Below are 15,803 nucleotides of genomic sequence, written 5' to 3'. Positions count from 1 at the left end.
AACACCATCTAAATTACTGTACTTTTACATGCCAACTGTGCAGTGTGCCGTCCTTATTTGAAAATATAGGTAGTTATATGCGTGGTTGATATGTAAATACATAAATGTTCATTATTGAGATCGTTCCAGTCATTAATGTGTACTACATATACATATACTACACTCAATAATGATCCCATGGGCGTTTTTTGTAGTTTTGTTCTATAGGTTGTGTGAACAAATAAATGTTTGCCTATCTACCCAATGCAATGCTTGAACACGTAGGTCTGTTATTGGTGGCTCAATAACATTATTATAATATCGAGGGTATGTTGATTATGGATATCACATTGAGCAGAGCCTAAGAGAGATTTAGTGAATGATGGTCTAATGTGCGTAATAATTACTGAATGTCAGTTTTTGAAACCAGTTTCCCAGTTGTTGACAGGCAGAGTGACAGAGCGTCCCTGAAAGCAGCAATTAATTCAAAAACAACACAATGCCACTTGTCGGCTGTTACATTTTTCCTCATGGAGCTATTTCGCTGGATCCTTCTACTCGAGACCTGACTAAAGTTCCGGCATACAGGCCCAACACAAAACGGGACTGTCTCAAACTTCACGCCGCCATGAACCTGCAGGCAAAAATACTTGTCGAAAGTAAACCCAATGTCATTTTTCTTACCACGCCTCATGGATTGAGACTCAGAGAGAATTTCGTGGCACATGGGAACACAATGGTACAGTTACATTTTACTGTGATGCTAAAAAGGACAATTTTATAGCTTCTGATTTGTGACAGTCTTCTGGAAGTGCAGAGTGGGACGGTGATTGGGTGAACTTCAAGGCAGATATTGAAATCGATACGGAAATTACAATAAAACTAGTGGATTCGTTAAAGGAAAGTGGAAACTTGATAGAGATGCTGATGGTAGGGTACGTATGTAAAAGGATTTCAATATTCTTCTCATGTATAAATAGACACAACGATGACCAATTAAGTTTAAATAATTTAAAAATATATATAAAAAGTAGGGGAGTTGCTAAAATATATATTTGTACCTATTAGGGCTCCCGACAATCAAAAATTACCTCTCAATTGGGGAGAGGCAATTCCAATGTGGTTTATCAACGAGGCGTATAAAGCTCAGTCTCTTTCCCCTCCGAAGTCAGTAATTATTGGAATGCCAACAAGTTATGCTCGAGTTCCGGTATTTATAATTTTACCGACTTTCTGTCCAGAAAATAGATCAATTAGTTTTCACCTTGATCTGATCTCTCAAATAATAATTTACTCTATGCAGGAGAAAATTCCGGATCTTGTGAAAATAGGACGAGACATTTGGACTTTCTTGAAATCAGAATTGCAGGAGAAGCGTGTGGCGGTGGTAGTCAGTTGTGACCTTTCGCACTACCATTCCACTGACCCCACAAGTCCATATCCCTTCGACCCAGATGCTCAACCTTTCGATGACCTTTGCGTTCTCTGGTCCAGGTTGGACATTGATAGGGACTCTGCTGCAGAAGGGGGCAAAAGTAGTGACACTTTACTCAAGAAAGCAGGATCAATTACTGATCACATTGGGTCCTGTGGTTACACAGGTTTGGCATTATTACAAGGAATCCTTGCCTCCTGTGCAACCGATCCTGATCAAACTATTGCTCAAGAGTTTGTCTCAAATTTTATCGAGTACTCTTGGCCAACTTATTATGGCATGCTGGTAGCACATTTTGTTCCAAGAATGATCTAATAAATGTCCATATAATTGCTGTCTTGGCAGTAGAACACCCTTGTTAAATATACTGAATTTTCGATAAATTAAATGAACAATAAATTCAAGGAACGACGACGATTCGGCATAAACATTACACATGTACTATTGCTATGTCGCACAATCGACGCTTGCTTGTAAATGTAACTACACATGATTATTTATTACTGACTCTGAATTTATCGTAATTTTATGTGCGTGATACATAATATTTAACATCGGTTAGTTTCTTTCTGCAACCAAGATTTGCATGGAAAGCGGAAACTGGGACCAGTAAAGGATGATGCATACATGCATGTGAAACCGATTTAACTATTGATTTTTTGGACTTTCATCAGTTTCAGTAACTCGTAGCTGAGAAATCAGAAGGATTGCGTAGTCTAGATGATGGGCCATCGTGTTGTCGCCATGATGCTACTTCAATGTAGGACATGATTTTACTCAAGGTTTGCAGTGGATTGTACTTAATATATCATAGTCGAATATTGGTGAAATCCTAGGCATGCCCATCAAGGTTTACAGCTCATTTAACGTTTTTATTAAATTTCTTCTGGCCACACACTGAAAACTCAAGTTGTATCTCAGATGCAAAAATTCATGCTATATTCCTATATACGCCAGCTATAAATTGACTCCTCTCTCTAATACGTTCCAGTATATTTAATATAGAAACAAGGTATGGGGAGGAGAGATAAATCAAGTTTTGTTCTCCGTTTTTTCCTACTTTTCTTTCCCTCAGAGAGCGATGGAGGGCTGCGGTGTTGGACTTACATATGTATGTACATATGGACAGCCTGTAGTACAAAGGCAGGGATAAATTAAATGAGCGTGGTGGTGAGGGCTGAAAATTGCATTGCCTTATCCCGTACTTTTATTTCTGCTTGGAGTGGAAACATGGAGGATTTTAATGCAAGCAATTTCAGCAAAAACGAAGGAAACGGGTGGGGAAAGTTCGTATGTGCGCACTTTGGCAGCAAATCCTTTGACTTCCTTATTCGAGGATCAGACCACACTACATGCATATTCGATCTAACCACCGTGTAGGTGTTTCAGTAGTATCATACAGTTGGACTGCAAATGGGATTAAAGTTAAAAGCTATATAATTTCTTTGACAAATTTCAACTGAATTGACTTATCAAGGCCAAACTAGGTCAATTAGTTTATTCCCTTCCGGAAGAGAGGGGTTTGAAGCTTACGTATGTACATTGTTCTAGCTTGCTTTGCTTCTGTTTTGTTCTGAACTTTGCTTTGCTTTGCTTCTGTTTTTTGGCAAATGAAGGTGGCATTTTCAGGTGAAAGTTAAAATTAGATTTTAGCCACCGAAGAAAACTATCAAAGAAAGTTTTTCTTTTTATACTCTGGAAGTGTCTAAATCTTCTTTGATTCGCTCACAGTTCTGATTTATCTTGCTGTATTTCTTCTTCAATTAAGCTTACTCATGCGGCTTGGCATTTTTTTTCTCGTTAAAACGAGTACTTTATTTTATGGATCTACATATTGTTAAGTAGGTTTTATTCCTATAATTCAGTACATATATACACATGTACATACCCATACACAGACATGTACATTATGTACTACATAGTCGAAGTGAGAGTTTTCCACGTGCTTACCATGAATATTGAGTCTATTCGGTATAAGATTTCTTAAGCTTAATACTTTTTTCACTTCCTATGTTGCAAGCATATTCTTGTCCCAGATCGAGACTACATGAAAAAGCTTCTTAGTTTAAAGTTAAATCATTAACCATCGGATTTTGTTCCCCATTTTATTGCGCGTAAAGTTAGGCTTATCGGATATGTGTTTATCATACCGTACGGTAACAGCAAACAGTTCTGAATCAAAGTAATCGGACTGATTGGTAACGACAAAAGGTGAAAGTCGAAAATTTGTAAATACCTACATCCATATTGCAGACTTAGCGTTTAATTTATATTAATGGTTGGTAGACGACAATTTATATCTCAACCAATTATGGACTCGATTTTAGAAGAATCAATGAAGGGGCCAGACAATAATCGTCAATTTTGATCATGACAATATTAGATTTCCTTTTATGTGTATAGGTATATAACTCAAAAATAAAAGTATAAAATCATGCCAAGTTAGGTCATCCAGTTTCCATTGTATTTTTCTCATTCACAATTAATGCATTCTTCCTTACTTTTGAAATGCCTCATAATGAAAAATGGACTCAAAATTACAAGGGTTCGAAATAATAAATTAGCTTGAATCCAATTCGAAATTGCTTTGATCAGTGTACTTAAATAATATCATTCATTGAGACGTATAGTACTTCAAATGATTTTTGTTATTTCTATTCATACTTACGAGTATTTATGGATATTACAACCACGCTATAATTAAAACATTACAAATCATCATCTGATCTCATGCTACCTAGTCGTTAGCAATCCTATAACATGCTTGCGTACTTACATATTAGTGTACATATGTATATGTACACGACAAATTTAATGCAGAAATTATTTTTAAATGAGTACTCCCAACATGCTGTCCAGTTTACCAATCTTATAAAAATACGTGTCATTAATTAAACCTTTATGTTATCCTATAAATACTATCTTCATCTCACTATTCAATTAAAATTATTCGGGGTTTGGCACAAGTTATCTTCATACGACGTGCATATGCAGACTCTTCTGCCCCAACTTTGTCAAATGTAGACCGCAAAATTTTTTGAAGTATGTTAATTCTTCTTGAGTGGTTTGCTTGATCAATATTTTGCAATATTTTTATTTGCTTCACCGACGTGTCTTCATTATAATCTCCTGATTGCAAACCCAGTTATTTGCCATTAGAATATATTTTTAATATTTTAACCTGTGAACATGGAAGACATTCAAGACGTAAAATTGCAGCCTATGCCTGTATCTCAGTTTTTGAAACCTCTAAGGATGACATTCAAGCAGGTTTAATTTTTTCAATATTTTGTCTTTAATCCATATGTTCTTTTGAGAATTTCCTGTACTTCACGAGTTCTTGGTTTTTATGTAGCATTTTGTAACTTTTCAGAACGGGAAAGAACGCTTCTGGGATTTTGTTAAACTTCATGAAAGGTAAAATAACAAATTATTTTCAACTTCATTAATATGGCATATAAAATCTTATTCTTAACCCTATTTTTGATTATTTTTTTGCAGTGTTTCTTGCATTTTATTCAACCGAAAACGAGGCGTACTCGTGTTCGTAAAGCAGTTTCGCCCAGGTTCTCATATAAATTTAATTTTCAACTGCTTTAAAAACTGAATTGTTCGTGACATTATCTGACCAAATAATGCTATCCTTTGCCTTATTTGTGTCTGTCAGCCGTATATTACGGAAATTCCGTTCCTACCACGGGGGACAATTCAGTGAAAGATATGGATTGGACAAAAGTTCCGGCCAAGAACGGGATTACGATTGAGCTCTGTGCAGGAATTGTGGACGATCCTAAGCTTTCCTTGGCTGAAATTGTGAAAAAAGAAATCTTAGAAGAGTGTGGTTATGAAGTACCTCTGGACAAGATTGAGAAAGTTATCGGCTACAGGTGTAGTTTAGTTATTTTACTTCGACAGAATTCATGCACTATGTATGATGTGACCATACGTCGTATTTTTTAGATCCGGAGTTGGTGTAAGTGGCGACAAAAATAACATGTTTTATGCAGAAATTACTGATGAAATGAAAGTTCATGAAGGTAATAAGTCTATGAAACGATAATGTTTTCGTCTATGTATCTGTCATTTAAAGTGACGTTTTTATTACCTATATAGGAGGCGGTTTGGAGCATGAGGGTGAATTTATTGATGTTGTAGAAATGACGGTACCTGAAATTCGAAAGTTTATTGAACAAGATAACGTTCCTAGTCCTGGTGGATTTCTTTTTGCAATTCTCTGGTTTCTTACACACAAAGCACCAAAATAAAATTAGTCCCAAACTATGGTTGTAATAAATATTTTATTGCATACACCATTTCGATGCGTATTTATTTCTGTTAATTATGATAAAAGGTATATGTATAATTATACACAAGACTTGCATCAATTTTTTATAAATAGCAGTCAATACATAAATCAGATACTTATCATTGAGCCAATTTGGCATATAATTAATTCGAATTTTTACATACTAATCACAGAAACACATTGTATATAGTTAGTTTTTCTGACTAGTATCCATTAAATATCTTAAGCGAACCTTTACGTAATTTGGTTGATGTGGTCCGCCTCTGTTGAAAATAGCAAACTTGTCGACAATGGCGTCGAAGGTTTAGAACGCGTAGATGTCACATTCAGTAACATATCTATAAGGGTAGACGGGGGAGGCATACTGGATTGTGTGGTGAGAGGTGAATGCGCTGTAGTGGGTGCTGTTCCCACCGGTGTTTCACTATCCGTCAGTCTCATAATCGTTGTAGTGAGAACAATGAATAAAAATAATGAGAACACCCTGAAATAAATCAGAATGAATGAAAATCTCTGTATCAGTGGTACGAATAGGTGTTTTGGAAAACTTACGTCACACCGCAAAAGATCACCCACTGGAATCTCTTCTTCTTCTTGGCCCTCCCGAAGCGGTACTGATCCATGGACTCATGGCTTCCTGTCCAAATTATGGGGTCTTGGATTAATCGGGATCTCTCATCCCGGTCATGTAACAAACTTTCTTTTTCTCTGAACATTTTAAATATACTAATAATTACAATATTCTACATAATGCTAAGATTTGTTTGATGTAAAACTATACAAAAATTGTGCGTAAAATATTTGAATATTTTGATCTGCACAATAAGTACGCAATAGATTTGTTAGTGGGTTGCAAAAAATATTTGCGAGCTTTACAAAAGTACCAGGGCAGTTGAATTTCACAAAAGCATTGATGATGGATGAGCTAAACAACTCCTGACTTGTTATTTTTCAACGCAGTAAACAGAACAAAATGTAATAGGTGTATATTTAAGTTGTTTACTGGATCAAAGTACATCAGTCATGAAGTATAATACCGAAATGTTTACAGAACTAATATTATTCCAGTTAACCATTCGATATCACCTTAATTCAATACGCAGAGTATAAAGTACATACGCAGAAGCACCGTAAAAAAGCTATCGCATCGATATCAACTCGTGCAAATACGTATCATTCATAATGATTCATGGTTTCTTAAAACAAAAACATAGATGCATAGACTTATAAATGTCTTTTACACTACTACATATTTCATCACCACATACAGTGGACTAAATATTTTCAAACTCTGTGTTTAATAAACAATTTTCTACGCAAGTGACAAAATTGTCCTAAAGTCTAGTTGGGACAATTGACAAGTTGCATATTTGCTTTGCTTGTCTCCATCCTTTTATGCTTACAAGTTTATGATCCCATCCTTCTTACCATCCAGATTACCAGCGTCCTTCAACAAAGGGTGAATCTTGTACATATGTACAAGCATTAAAATGGTGGTGATAATTTCCCCTTTTCCATCCCATCCTAGCTTAGGGGAAGATTTTTTCCAATAGGATCAAACCCTGTTGGAAATGGTTACCATTTCTTCATATTATAAACAGGCCTATTACAGCAAAAATTCTGCTGTAAAATTGTATAAGGAAACCAAACCCAACGTTGTGACGTAGATACGTGGTAAGATATAGAATTAATCATCCATATGATTCATTTTTCTTTAAACAAATTGCCCAAAAAACGAAATACCCTGATTAAGCTGAAAGAATAAATTTATACTCATTTGGAACCTCGACAAATTATATTTTGTACAGATTACGCTTTACTTTGTTATCTCGAAATAATAGCTACGAATTTTTATCGGGTTTAAACTTTTAGCAGAGATTCCGGCAGCTTTAGATAAAATGAAGTCTACCGTTATATTTCTGGGATTATTGGTTGCCGTTCTTCTCATCGCAACACCTTCGGAAGTAAATGGTGATGTGACGGGAAACAATTTTGATCATCCCAATGGTGGACAGGTAATTAATAAGAAATGAGTATCCGAACTTATTAGATCTTAGAGCATAAGTGACAAATACGTCGTTTTTGTTCTCCAGTGTTTGAAGAACAATGATAGATGCGAAAGGAATAAAGATTGCTGCGAAGGGTCCTGCATTCCTTCAGGTAACGCGAAACACCATTTTTGTTCTACAAATTCTTCCTTTGTATTAATATTTGTAGGATTGGAAAGGTTGAATTTTTGTTAAATCGTGAATTTTAGAGTTTAAAATGACCTTCAAATTTTTACCCTAAAGAAAAAATTCATCCGATTTTTACAAGATTCAAAACTCTTTCTTGCTTTGTATTTTTTGAGAAATTTGCTACATCTGTGGAATTTCTATCTTCTCAAAAATCGTGAATTTTATTTTGAACTGTACATACCACTTTTAATGCTCGCAATTTCCAAATTCTCTTTTAAATTTTCAAAATTCATGCGATTTTTACAAGATTCAGAATTCTTCCTTCAGAAAGCAACAAATGCCGAATTTCGATCATCATTTGAATTTTATTTTGATAAACACGACTCAGTTTCCAATTCTTTCTCAAAAATTCCAAAATTCATACCATTTTATCCTATGTATTCCTTCAGGACTGTTCGGGTTCGGAGCTTCTCGATGCGGATGAATAATCACTGGGAAAGTGTGGACATCATGTAGTTTAAATACTTTCTCATAACAATAGAGAAGCAATATCAAAGAGGCACTAATTAATAATTGCAACGATCATGTGAGCTGAAAAATATATGTAATCCTGTGTTCAAAGTTGTTGAAGTAAATATGTACGAAATGTTTTAAGATTTTTAAATATTGTCATTCATTAAAGTTTTGTTATTAATCTTAACCTCTCTACGATGCGATTTTTATTTCATAGCTTGAGCCTAAATCGGCATGGAATGTTTTACTAACGTTGTATTTTTTTAACAATTCATCTTGTAATGTTCGTTAATATGAAATTTCAAATTTCGGGAACGCCTTTTGTTTTGTCATGATTCTTGTGTGTGGTAGTATTTCTATACATGAAAAGGAAATAATTCACACAGGCATAATATTATAATTATACATATATTGCTGATAGTATTTACTATATGTAACTTCTGTTACAAATTCTATAGATGTATCAAATCCTAATCAAAGTGCAACTAGAAATCCATACGAAACTGTGATTGAGATTCAACAACAATTTCAGGTAAAGTTTGTCGCATATGTATGCCAGATCATTTTGGCTATTCCTAAATACAATCTACAATTGGTTCAAAATATAGGATGCTTTCATCAACAATATCAATTGATGCAAGTAACAAACCCAATTAACCCACTCAAAACTCAAACCACAATTAAATGTATTTATGGATCATATAATACACAAAAAAATTATTTTTTCATGTTCAACATGTAAGTCTCTTATATTTGCATACAAGTAAGGGACAGGACAAAAGCATACGATCGATTTGAGGAGGATTAAGGGCTAATTGTAACACGGGGCATATAGGTCAGCCTAGGAAGCTAGGGGTCAAAATTCTCCGAAAACCGATCACTTTATTATGAAAGTTGATTTTCATCATGAAAAAAATTGTGCAGCGGGGAAACTTCGAAGTAGGTTCACAGCCATACAGTCACATTGATATCGTGAATTAAACTCGCTATTAAATGTCTTAATTGCAATAAGTAACTATTGTTAAATTATAAAAATGAAGCTACCAAAAGCGAGATATCTGATAACGATAGTGTGTGTGCCAATGGTGGGACTGCATCTAGTTCAGTTGTACTTTAAAGAGCAGAGGAATTTAAAAACACAACAAATTGTTGAACAAAACAAAAGTACAAGTACTAAAAGTTAAAATATTGGAGGGATTATGCTTAACCTCGTAAACCCAGCGAGTTAAATTTATGAGGTATATTTATTTGCCAAATTTGTGTCAATCAATTTTCCATTGCATTGGTCAGAGTTATTTAATTTCGGAAATTTTTTTGCAGAAAGTCTGGTTGCTCAACACCGAAACAATTTAATGGTAGTGATTTTATAATTTATAATGTATCGGATGAGAATGATAATACGATATTACGCTGAAGTTGTTGAATATGTCCTTGCAAACTCTGAACATGTGAACATACTACTTGATAAGTAATGCATTTGTGAAAATAAATATAAAATTTTAAGCTGACTGAATCTGTATTTTGTCATGAAGTCGTGAGTTGCATTTTAATTGTGATTGGATTTTTGCAATTTCACTTTATTGCAATCAGATATTTGAACAGTGCATGATGCATATTATGCACTTTGTTGCACAAGATTATATTATTGCACGCATCAAAAATGAAGATAACCAATTTGTCGACGAGATTAATTCCTTAAAACACGACTTTGTTACATATATATTTTCGCTATAATGCAATACAAAAGTTTATTAGCTGAAAATTATAATAATAATTTTTTAATGTATGTTCGAACAAAATATATGCGATACAGTTTTACCGTCTTCAAATCGATTAATTTGTTTTGCTAAGAAATTTCATAACTTTCATAAATCAGCAAACAAATGCATTTATTTGTGGTCAAACTTCCCCTGCACCCTCTATTATTATATAACTCCATGTCTCCTGTACTGTACCTGATAATCCATTATCGCATCGTTTCAGGCACGCAAATATATACATAAGTTGGTATTGCACCGGTAAAATTAGGACAAAAAGTGCGATGAACAATTAAACTTGTAATTATAATCGATAAAAATATACTTCCCTTTCAATTGTATAATTGTAAATGTAGAAATAATACGAGAAGACGATCCTTATACATGCCTCTAACTGCTCACAAGAACCCTACCTGTTTCTACATAGATAATTCTGACAGTGACAGTTATGTATATTACAACTACTTCAAATCGTGGGTGTTTAATGCCAGTCGTACAATATGTTGTATGAATCTTTAGATTGTGACACTTATTTTAGGCACTGTTATGATTGCGTAAGAAGAAGTGCATTCGAATTAAGGTAGGCTTGACAATCTTCACTCCACTCACCAGGCAGTCATGAATTTTTGAGCACGCTTTTTACCTTTATCAGAATGTACATACGTATGTACATAAATATATGTATCACAACAACCAAGTGGGCGATTTCAAGAAGATATCGCACATCAAAAATAAATTACATTAATCATCTTCATTGGGGATGACGACGTGACGTTTTTTTTACTTTCTACCATTCCTGCTTCATTTTCATGTACTAGTTACAAAACGCAGCTAGAAACCTAAATATGTATTTATATAGGTGAGCAGGAGGATTGTGTATCTATAGTTTGAAGTGATAGCTTAAAAACTAGTACAAGAATGCATGCATGCAAATGCATTCGTGCATATGGCTTGTGTAATTGACAACTTTTAAATGCATTAACAATCATTATCATAATCTTCTTCTTTAATAAAGTAAGCTTTCTGATACCTACTGAAACTTTATAATGATCTATTTTTGCTTGTTTGCAAAATACGAAAATTGAAGTGTACATCATGTTCTGATTTTGTCTAAATACCATAACTGACGATTATCATTGTGCCATTTGCCATACGTTGCAATTATCTCGTTTAGATGTGAAGATAAGTGCTTCAATCCGTACTTTTTTTGCTATTACTGAAAACAACTGTGAATCGAATCAAATGAAACGAAACTGAAAGTTAGAAATTTCTTCGTAAGAAATATCCTAACTAAAAACGCTTTACGCTTGATATGTCAACCAAACCGGCATCAGCAGAATCACAACGCAGCAGCAGCAGAGATCATTATTTAATCATAAGTGGAATGTAGTTGGAGCAGAATAATCAAGTGGCTGAAATATTATATTATTTAGTGTGATTCATTTTTTTCTATATATGTGCAGATGTAAGTACGTGCCTTTCCCATTTGCCAAAGAGTTTATTTTAACTCAAGAATAATTTTGGCATTCTTGGAATGCACATTGCTGACTTTACGCAAAGTGAGTGAACTACCAAAGGTCCAAAAAGAGTTGTTAAAAAGAGTTGTACGTCTGATCTGTTGTGATTGGATTTTGGTTGTCCCAACCCAAAGATGACAACCATTTTTTGTCTTCCTTTGTTTCGGCCTTTGAGTGATTGTTGCAGAACAATTTACATGAGACTACTTTGTGTGTGATTGTAGTACCAGTAACCCAAAGTATCAAAGAGTAACTCCCTTGAGAGAAGTCGAAGGATAGACGACCCGACTCCACTCAACCAAAATAGATCACTAATTCACTATACGATGTTGTAAGTAATCCAAATCTAAGAGATTGGTTGGTATTGGTTCTATATTATGAATCTGAACATCAAGTCTCAATTTTATCCCAGAGACAAAAGTAGAGTCAGTCAGAGTTAAAAGAGCACTTGACCTGATTGGTGTGAAGAAATATTTATATCGAATCCATCCATTGTTACATGAGATTGATTGTTGCCTCCCACGTCTCAAGTAGTGTTGGCGAGCAAAAAGTGATACAATAATCCTATTTATTTACTAATTATACAGTTTGATAAGTGTTGAATTTTGAAATCATACGAAAACATTGCGTGCATGTTTGCACAAGATATAATTCCGGAAGGTGGGACTGGCTCGTCTAGTTTTGAAAATTTAGTGATATTTGACTAAAAGTGATTTTCATATGAAGTAAAGAAAACCAGCATTATGCTGTAGAAACAAAGAAACTGAAAGGCGTCGTTGGCACATATGTAAGGTGTTCCGTGTCGTGCTCAGCAGAAGAATTGGTTGTTAAATGGTATGCAATCTATATAAAAATTTTGTGCTGAAATTTCAAATGATATATATTCTAGTTTTGACAATTATTATATAATGCGAGCATTTTTTGATAGGTTATGTAAGACTTGTACATCAATAATACTTATTTAGGTGCTCAGTTCCTTTTCCGTATTTTCATCACTTTTTGGCAAACTCAACAAAATGTTTCGACAAATGATCAAATTATTTAATCAGAACACATCATATTAACACTTAACATCAGGGTGGTACCCAAAATGAATTAGAGAATGCTTTCTGTAACACAATCTTAACCACAAACAGAAATTCTCGAGTCAAATTGTTTAAAAAGATAAAAATCTGAGTTCACTAAAGTTAATCGAGTATAACGATGATTTAAATGCAGGTCTTAATACTTAATATAAACTAAATTCTCTTTCAGATTTTTGCCAAACCTACGATCGTGAGTCAGTAATCCGTATCACAAAACCAACCTGTACAACTTTCCTCACCTTCCTCAAATCAAAAGTCATTCATCATTGAAATCTTGATATCTTTGAAAAAATGACTCTTATTAATCCCAATAACGTTATCATTTGCACTGCTACGTTTGTGATTCTGTGTCTAAATTTAACGGGAGGAAATGCCCTTGAATTCCCCAGAAAAATTAATCAGAAAGGTTACGGCTTCCCCTTGAAAAGAAATGCACCAAGTGATGATGCTTTCGCAGAGTCATTTGAGGATCTCGTCCCCTTGGCGCAATCCTACTTTATAACCCCGGAAACCCCATCCACAACTACGATAAAACCCACTTTCAAGCGACGATCGACTCTTCAACCAATTACATCTTGGGGTGGAGATCGTCAAAACAAAAATAAGAAAAAGGGATATACAATTCCTTCCGAGGTTGACACTTCAACAAACAATTATAACCCATTTAGTCAAATCGTGGATACCGGTTTCCAACCTAAAAAATCCTACGGTAATGGTGCTAATAAAAAGAGGCGACCTTCTTCCATCGATATGATGCGAAGAGACCAGAATGTTAATGAGGGTGGAGTTCCATCAATCAATATTGAGAGCAGCACTGCCAATTATGAGAAGGAAACAGGAAATGCAAAAGACAATAAAAAAACTATTGGTAGAAGGAAGCCCAAGAAGGTTATTGATTATGCTGGAGGACCGAGTTTTGCTGTCAATAATAATAAGAATAATAATGATAATAATAAAATATCATCTCCACGACCCCAGAGATTTGTTGGGCAGAGGAGAACATATCAAGCGAAGGTAAAAAACGTGGAAAATGCCCCTGCAACTAGTTCGGAAACTCCAGTAGCATTTACTAGCCCAAATCCCTCAAGGGGGTCGTTTTCTCGAAGTGGACGGCAATACGGTCGTCAGCAAATCAGAACAACTGAGAAGTTGTACCCAGTGGAGATCCAACCTCAATATGAAACCACTGATAGCAAACCCCTTCTTCGCCGGAAAAAATTTACCACCACCACCGCAACATCTACAAACGATGGTGACAATGCTAATAATGTTGACAAAATCCGACCCCGTCAATCTCCCAATTTAAATGATGCTGATTTGCAACGAATTAACTCCAACGTGTTTGCAAGTCGTAAGCCTTTTGCACTTGGCCGTGGTTCTACAACTTTTATAAATCCAGTTGACAATGCTCAAGCCCAACAAGATAGTGCTCCACTGAATCGAAGGATGCGACATCGGCCAGGAACCCCCATCGCGCAGAAGACATTGCTCACACCTTTGGTTCCAGACTCTGAGCATGAATCTTCATCGGATGCCATTACGGTTTTTGCTGATTCCGATGATTCTCCTAATATCTCTTCCAACGCAACAAGTTTGTCATCAGATAGCTTACCACCAGTCTCTCGAAATCTGTCCAATAGGAAGCCAAACGCTTTGGATAGACTTTCCAATAGACAGGCATCCGCTCAGAGGTTTCTGACACCAAAAAAGAACACTGAAGCTTCATTAATTGCGTCGCCACCTACGACAAAAGCACCTGCAATCCAAAGCAAAACTCCGAGAAAAAGCCCCTTGTCTTTGGCCAACTTGAGGAATCGTAGATTGGGAGGCAGCTCTTCAACAACTACCAGCACAGAAGCACCGATTGTGTCGCAAGTAGACCCCGAGAGCCACGAAGTCCTCGGAAACTTGGACGCCCTGGAAGGGACCGTCGTCGTAGAAAATAATCAAACCGCTCAAAACGGCACTGAAGCCGATTCTCCGAAAGAAACAGCAGAAGTACAAGAAGAAGAGCCAAATAAGTCGCCTTTGTCAGGATTGCTTAGAAACAGGCGACCACCTCTTCGACGCCCTTTACCGGGTGCAAAACCTGGACACGAAAATTCCCCAGTTATTCAGATCAAGCCACGTGGACCTAATTTGAAACCAAGAACAACAGAGGCAACCACTCCCAAACCAATAAATATCGAGACTACCACCCCACCCTCGTGTGAAGATGGGAAAAGGTACAATAAAATATTGAGAAAATGCATCCCTGCTTTTAAATCTGGTTGAAGACTGGTTACTTAAATGTTGATAATTTTTTTATTTTGAATTAAATATTGTTTTGTGTACATGCCTTTAGACTTATGATTGTTGTGACTCAGTTTTGTAGGATTCTATAATTTGCTAGAAATATCCGTCTGTCATTTTAATGCATATTTAATTTAATTAATCATTGGGTAGTTTTATTTCACATGTTTAATTAAGTACAATTCATGCGACATGAAAATTGCATGCAGACTATAATTAATATTACAATAATCTGATAACTTGGTTGTTTGCTAAAATAATTACTTATAAAATACTAGGCTAGAATTACGGCACATATAAATATGACAATTAATATAATTAGTAAAGCAGTGTAAAGGTAGGTACCCGCATAATAAATGCACATTTTAAAGTTATGTATAAATTTATATCTATGTAGTAAACAAGATTATCAATAAAAGATTTAATGGATGCTTGTGGTATCACAAATGTAATTTGCCTAACCAATCACGTCACTCTAAATCAAAATTATCTACATGAAACGCATCATTCAGTCAATCATCTTTTCATTTGGGTATTGATTTTCAATCAATTTCTTTGTGCATGCACGTTTTCCAAAACAAATTCTCATCTATAGATATGCATACAGTCGACGTGTCATAAAAATTATCAACAAAATAGCTGCAGTTATGTAACCAACAACATTCCCCCACAGATCATTATACAAAAAAAGAAATGTCAAGATCAGCCAAGTGGAATACCAAAAATTAAAGTCACGATGCAT

The 15,803-nt window shown here is 35.2% G+C and overlaps 4 protein-coding genes across 5 annotated transcripts; 3 read left to right on the top strand and 1 right to left on the bottom strand.

Annotated features, from left to right (window-relative positions):
* Positions 1-329: 329 nt before the first annotated feature.
* Positions 330-1,855, top strand: LOC110843953. The gene is made up of 4 exons (XM_022090022.2): positions 330-718; positions 781-914; positions 1,048-1,189; positions 1,283-1,855. Exons 1-4 carry the CDS (start codon positions 479-481, stop codon positions 1,727-1,729), a joined length of 963 nt encoding a protein of 320 aa, XP_021945714.1. The 5' UTR covers positions 330-478; the 3' UTR covers positions 1,730-1,855.
* Positions 1,856-4,257: 2,402 nt separating this feature from the next.
* On the top strand, positions 4,258-5,727 carry LOC110844010 (uridine diphosphate glucose pyrophosphatase NUDT14). Its single transcript, XM_022090089.2, has 6 exons — positions 4,258-4,684; positions 4,788-4,831; positions 4,916-4,980; positions 5,082-5,301; positions 5,375-5,451; positions 5,528-5,727. Exons 1-6 carry the CDS (start codon positions 4,604-4,606, stop codon positions 5,677-5,679), a joined length of 639 nt encoding a protein of 212 aa, XP_021945781.1. The 5' UTR covers positions 4,258-4,603; the 3' UTR covers positions 5,680-5,727.
* Positions 5,709-6,756, bottom strand: LOC110844011. The gene is made up of 2 exons (XM_022090090.2): positions 6,273-6,756; positions 5,709-6,204 (listed from the first exon to the last, which is right to left on the bottom strand). The coding sequence occupies exons 1-2, from the start codon at positions 6,434-6,436 to the stop codon at positions 5,955-5,957; spliced, it is 414 nt and encodes a 137-aa protein (XP_021945782.1). The 5' UTR covers positions 6,437-6,756; the 3' UTR covers positions 5,709-5,954.
* A 4,787-nt stretch (positions 6,757-11,543) lies between these two features.
* On the top strand, positions 11,544-15,522 carry LOC118434296 (phosphatidylinositol 3-kinase 2-like). 2 transcript variants are annotated; one of them, XM_035847408.1, is made up of 2 exons: positions 11,544-12,015; positions 12,939-15,522. In XM_035847408.1, exon 2 carries the CDS (start codon positions 13,061-13,063, stop codon positions 15,041-15,043), a length of 1,983 nt encoding a protein of 660 aa, XP_035703301.1. In that variant the 5' UTR covers positions 11,544-12,015; positions 12,939-13,060; the 3' UTR covers positions 15,044-15,522. The 2 variants fall into 2 exon arrangements, with proteins under 2 accessions (XP_035703301.1, XP_035703302.1); XM_035847409.1 differs by lacking the exon at positions 11,544-12,015 and adding an exon at positions 12,041-12,518.
* The last annotated feature ends 281 nt before the right edge of the window (positions 15,523-15,803 follow it).

The sequence above is a fragment of the Folsomia candida genome, unplaced genomic scaffold (assembly GCF_002217175.1).
Source record: "Folsomia candida strain VU population unplaced genomic scaffold, ASM221717v1 Fcan01_Sc002, whole genome shotgun sequence".
Classification (NCBI taxonomy): domain Eukaryota; kingdom Metazoa; phylum Arthropoda; class Collembola; order Entomobryomorpha; family Isotomidae; genus Folsomia; species Folsomia candida.
This window is presented reverse-complemented; position numbering and strand designations above follow the sequence as displayed.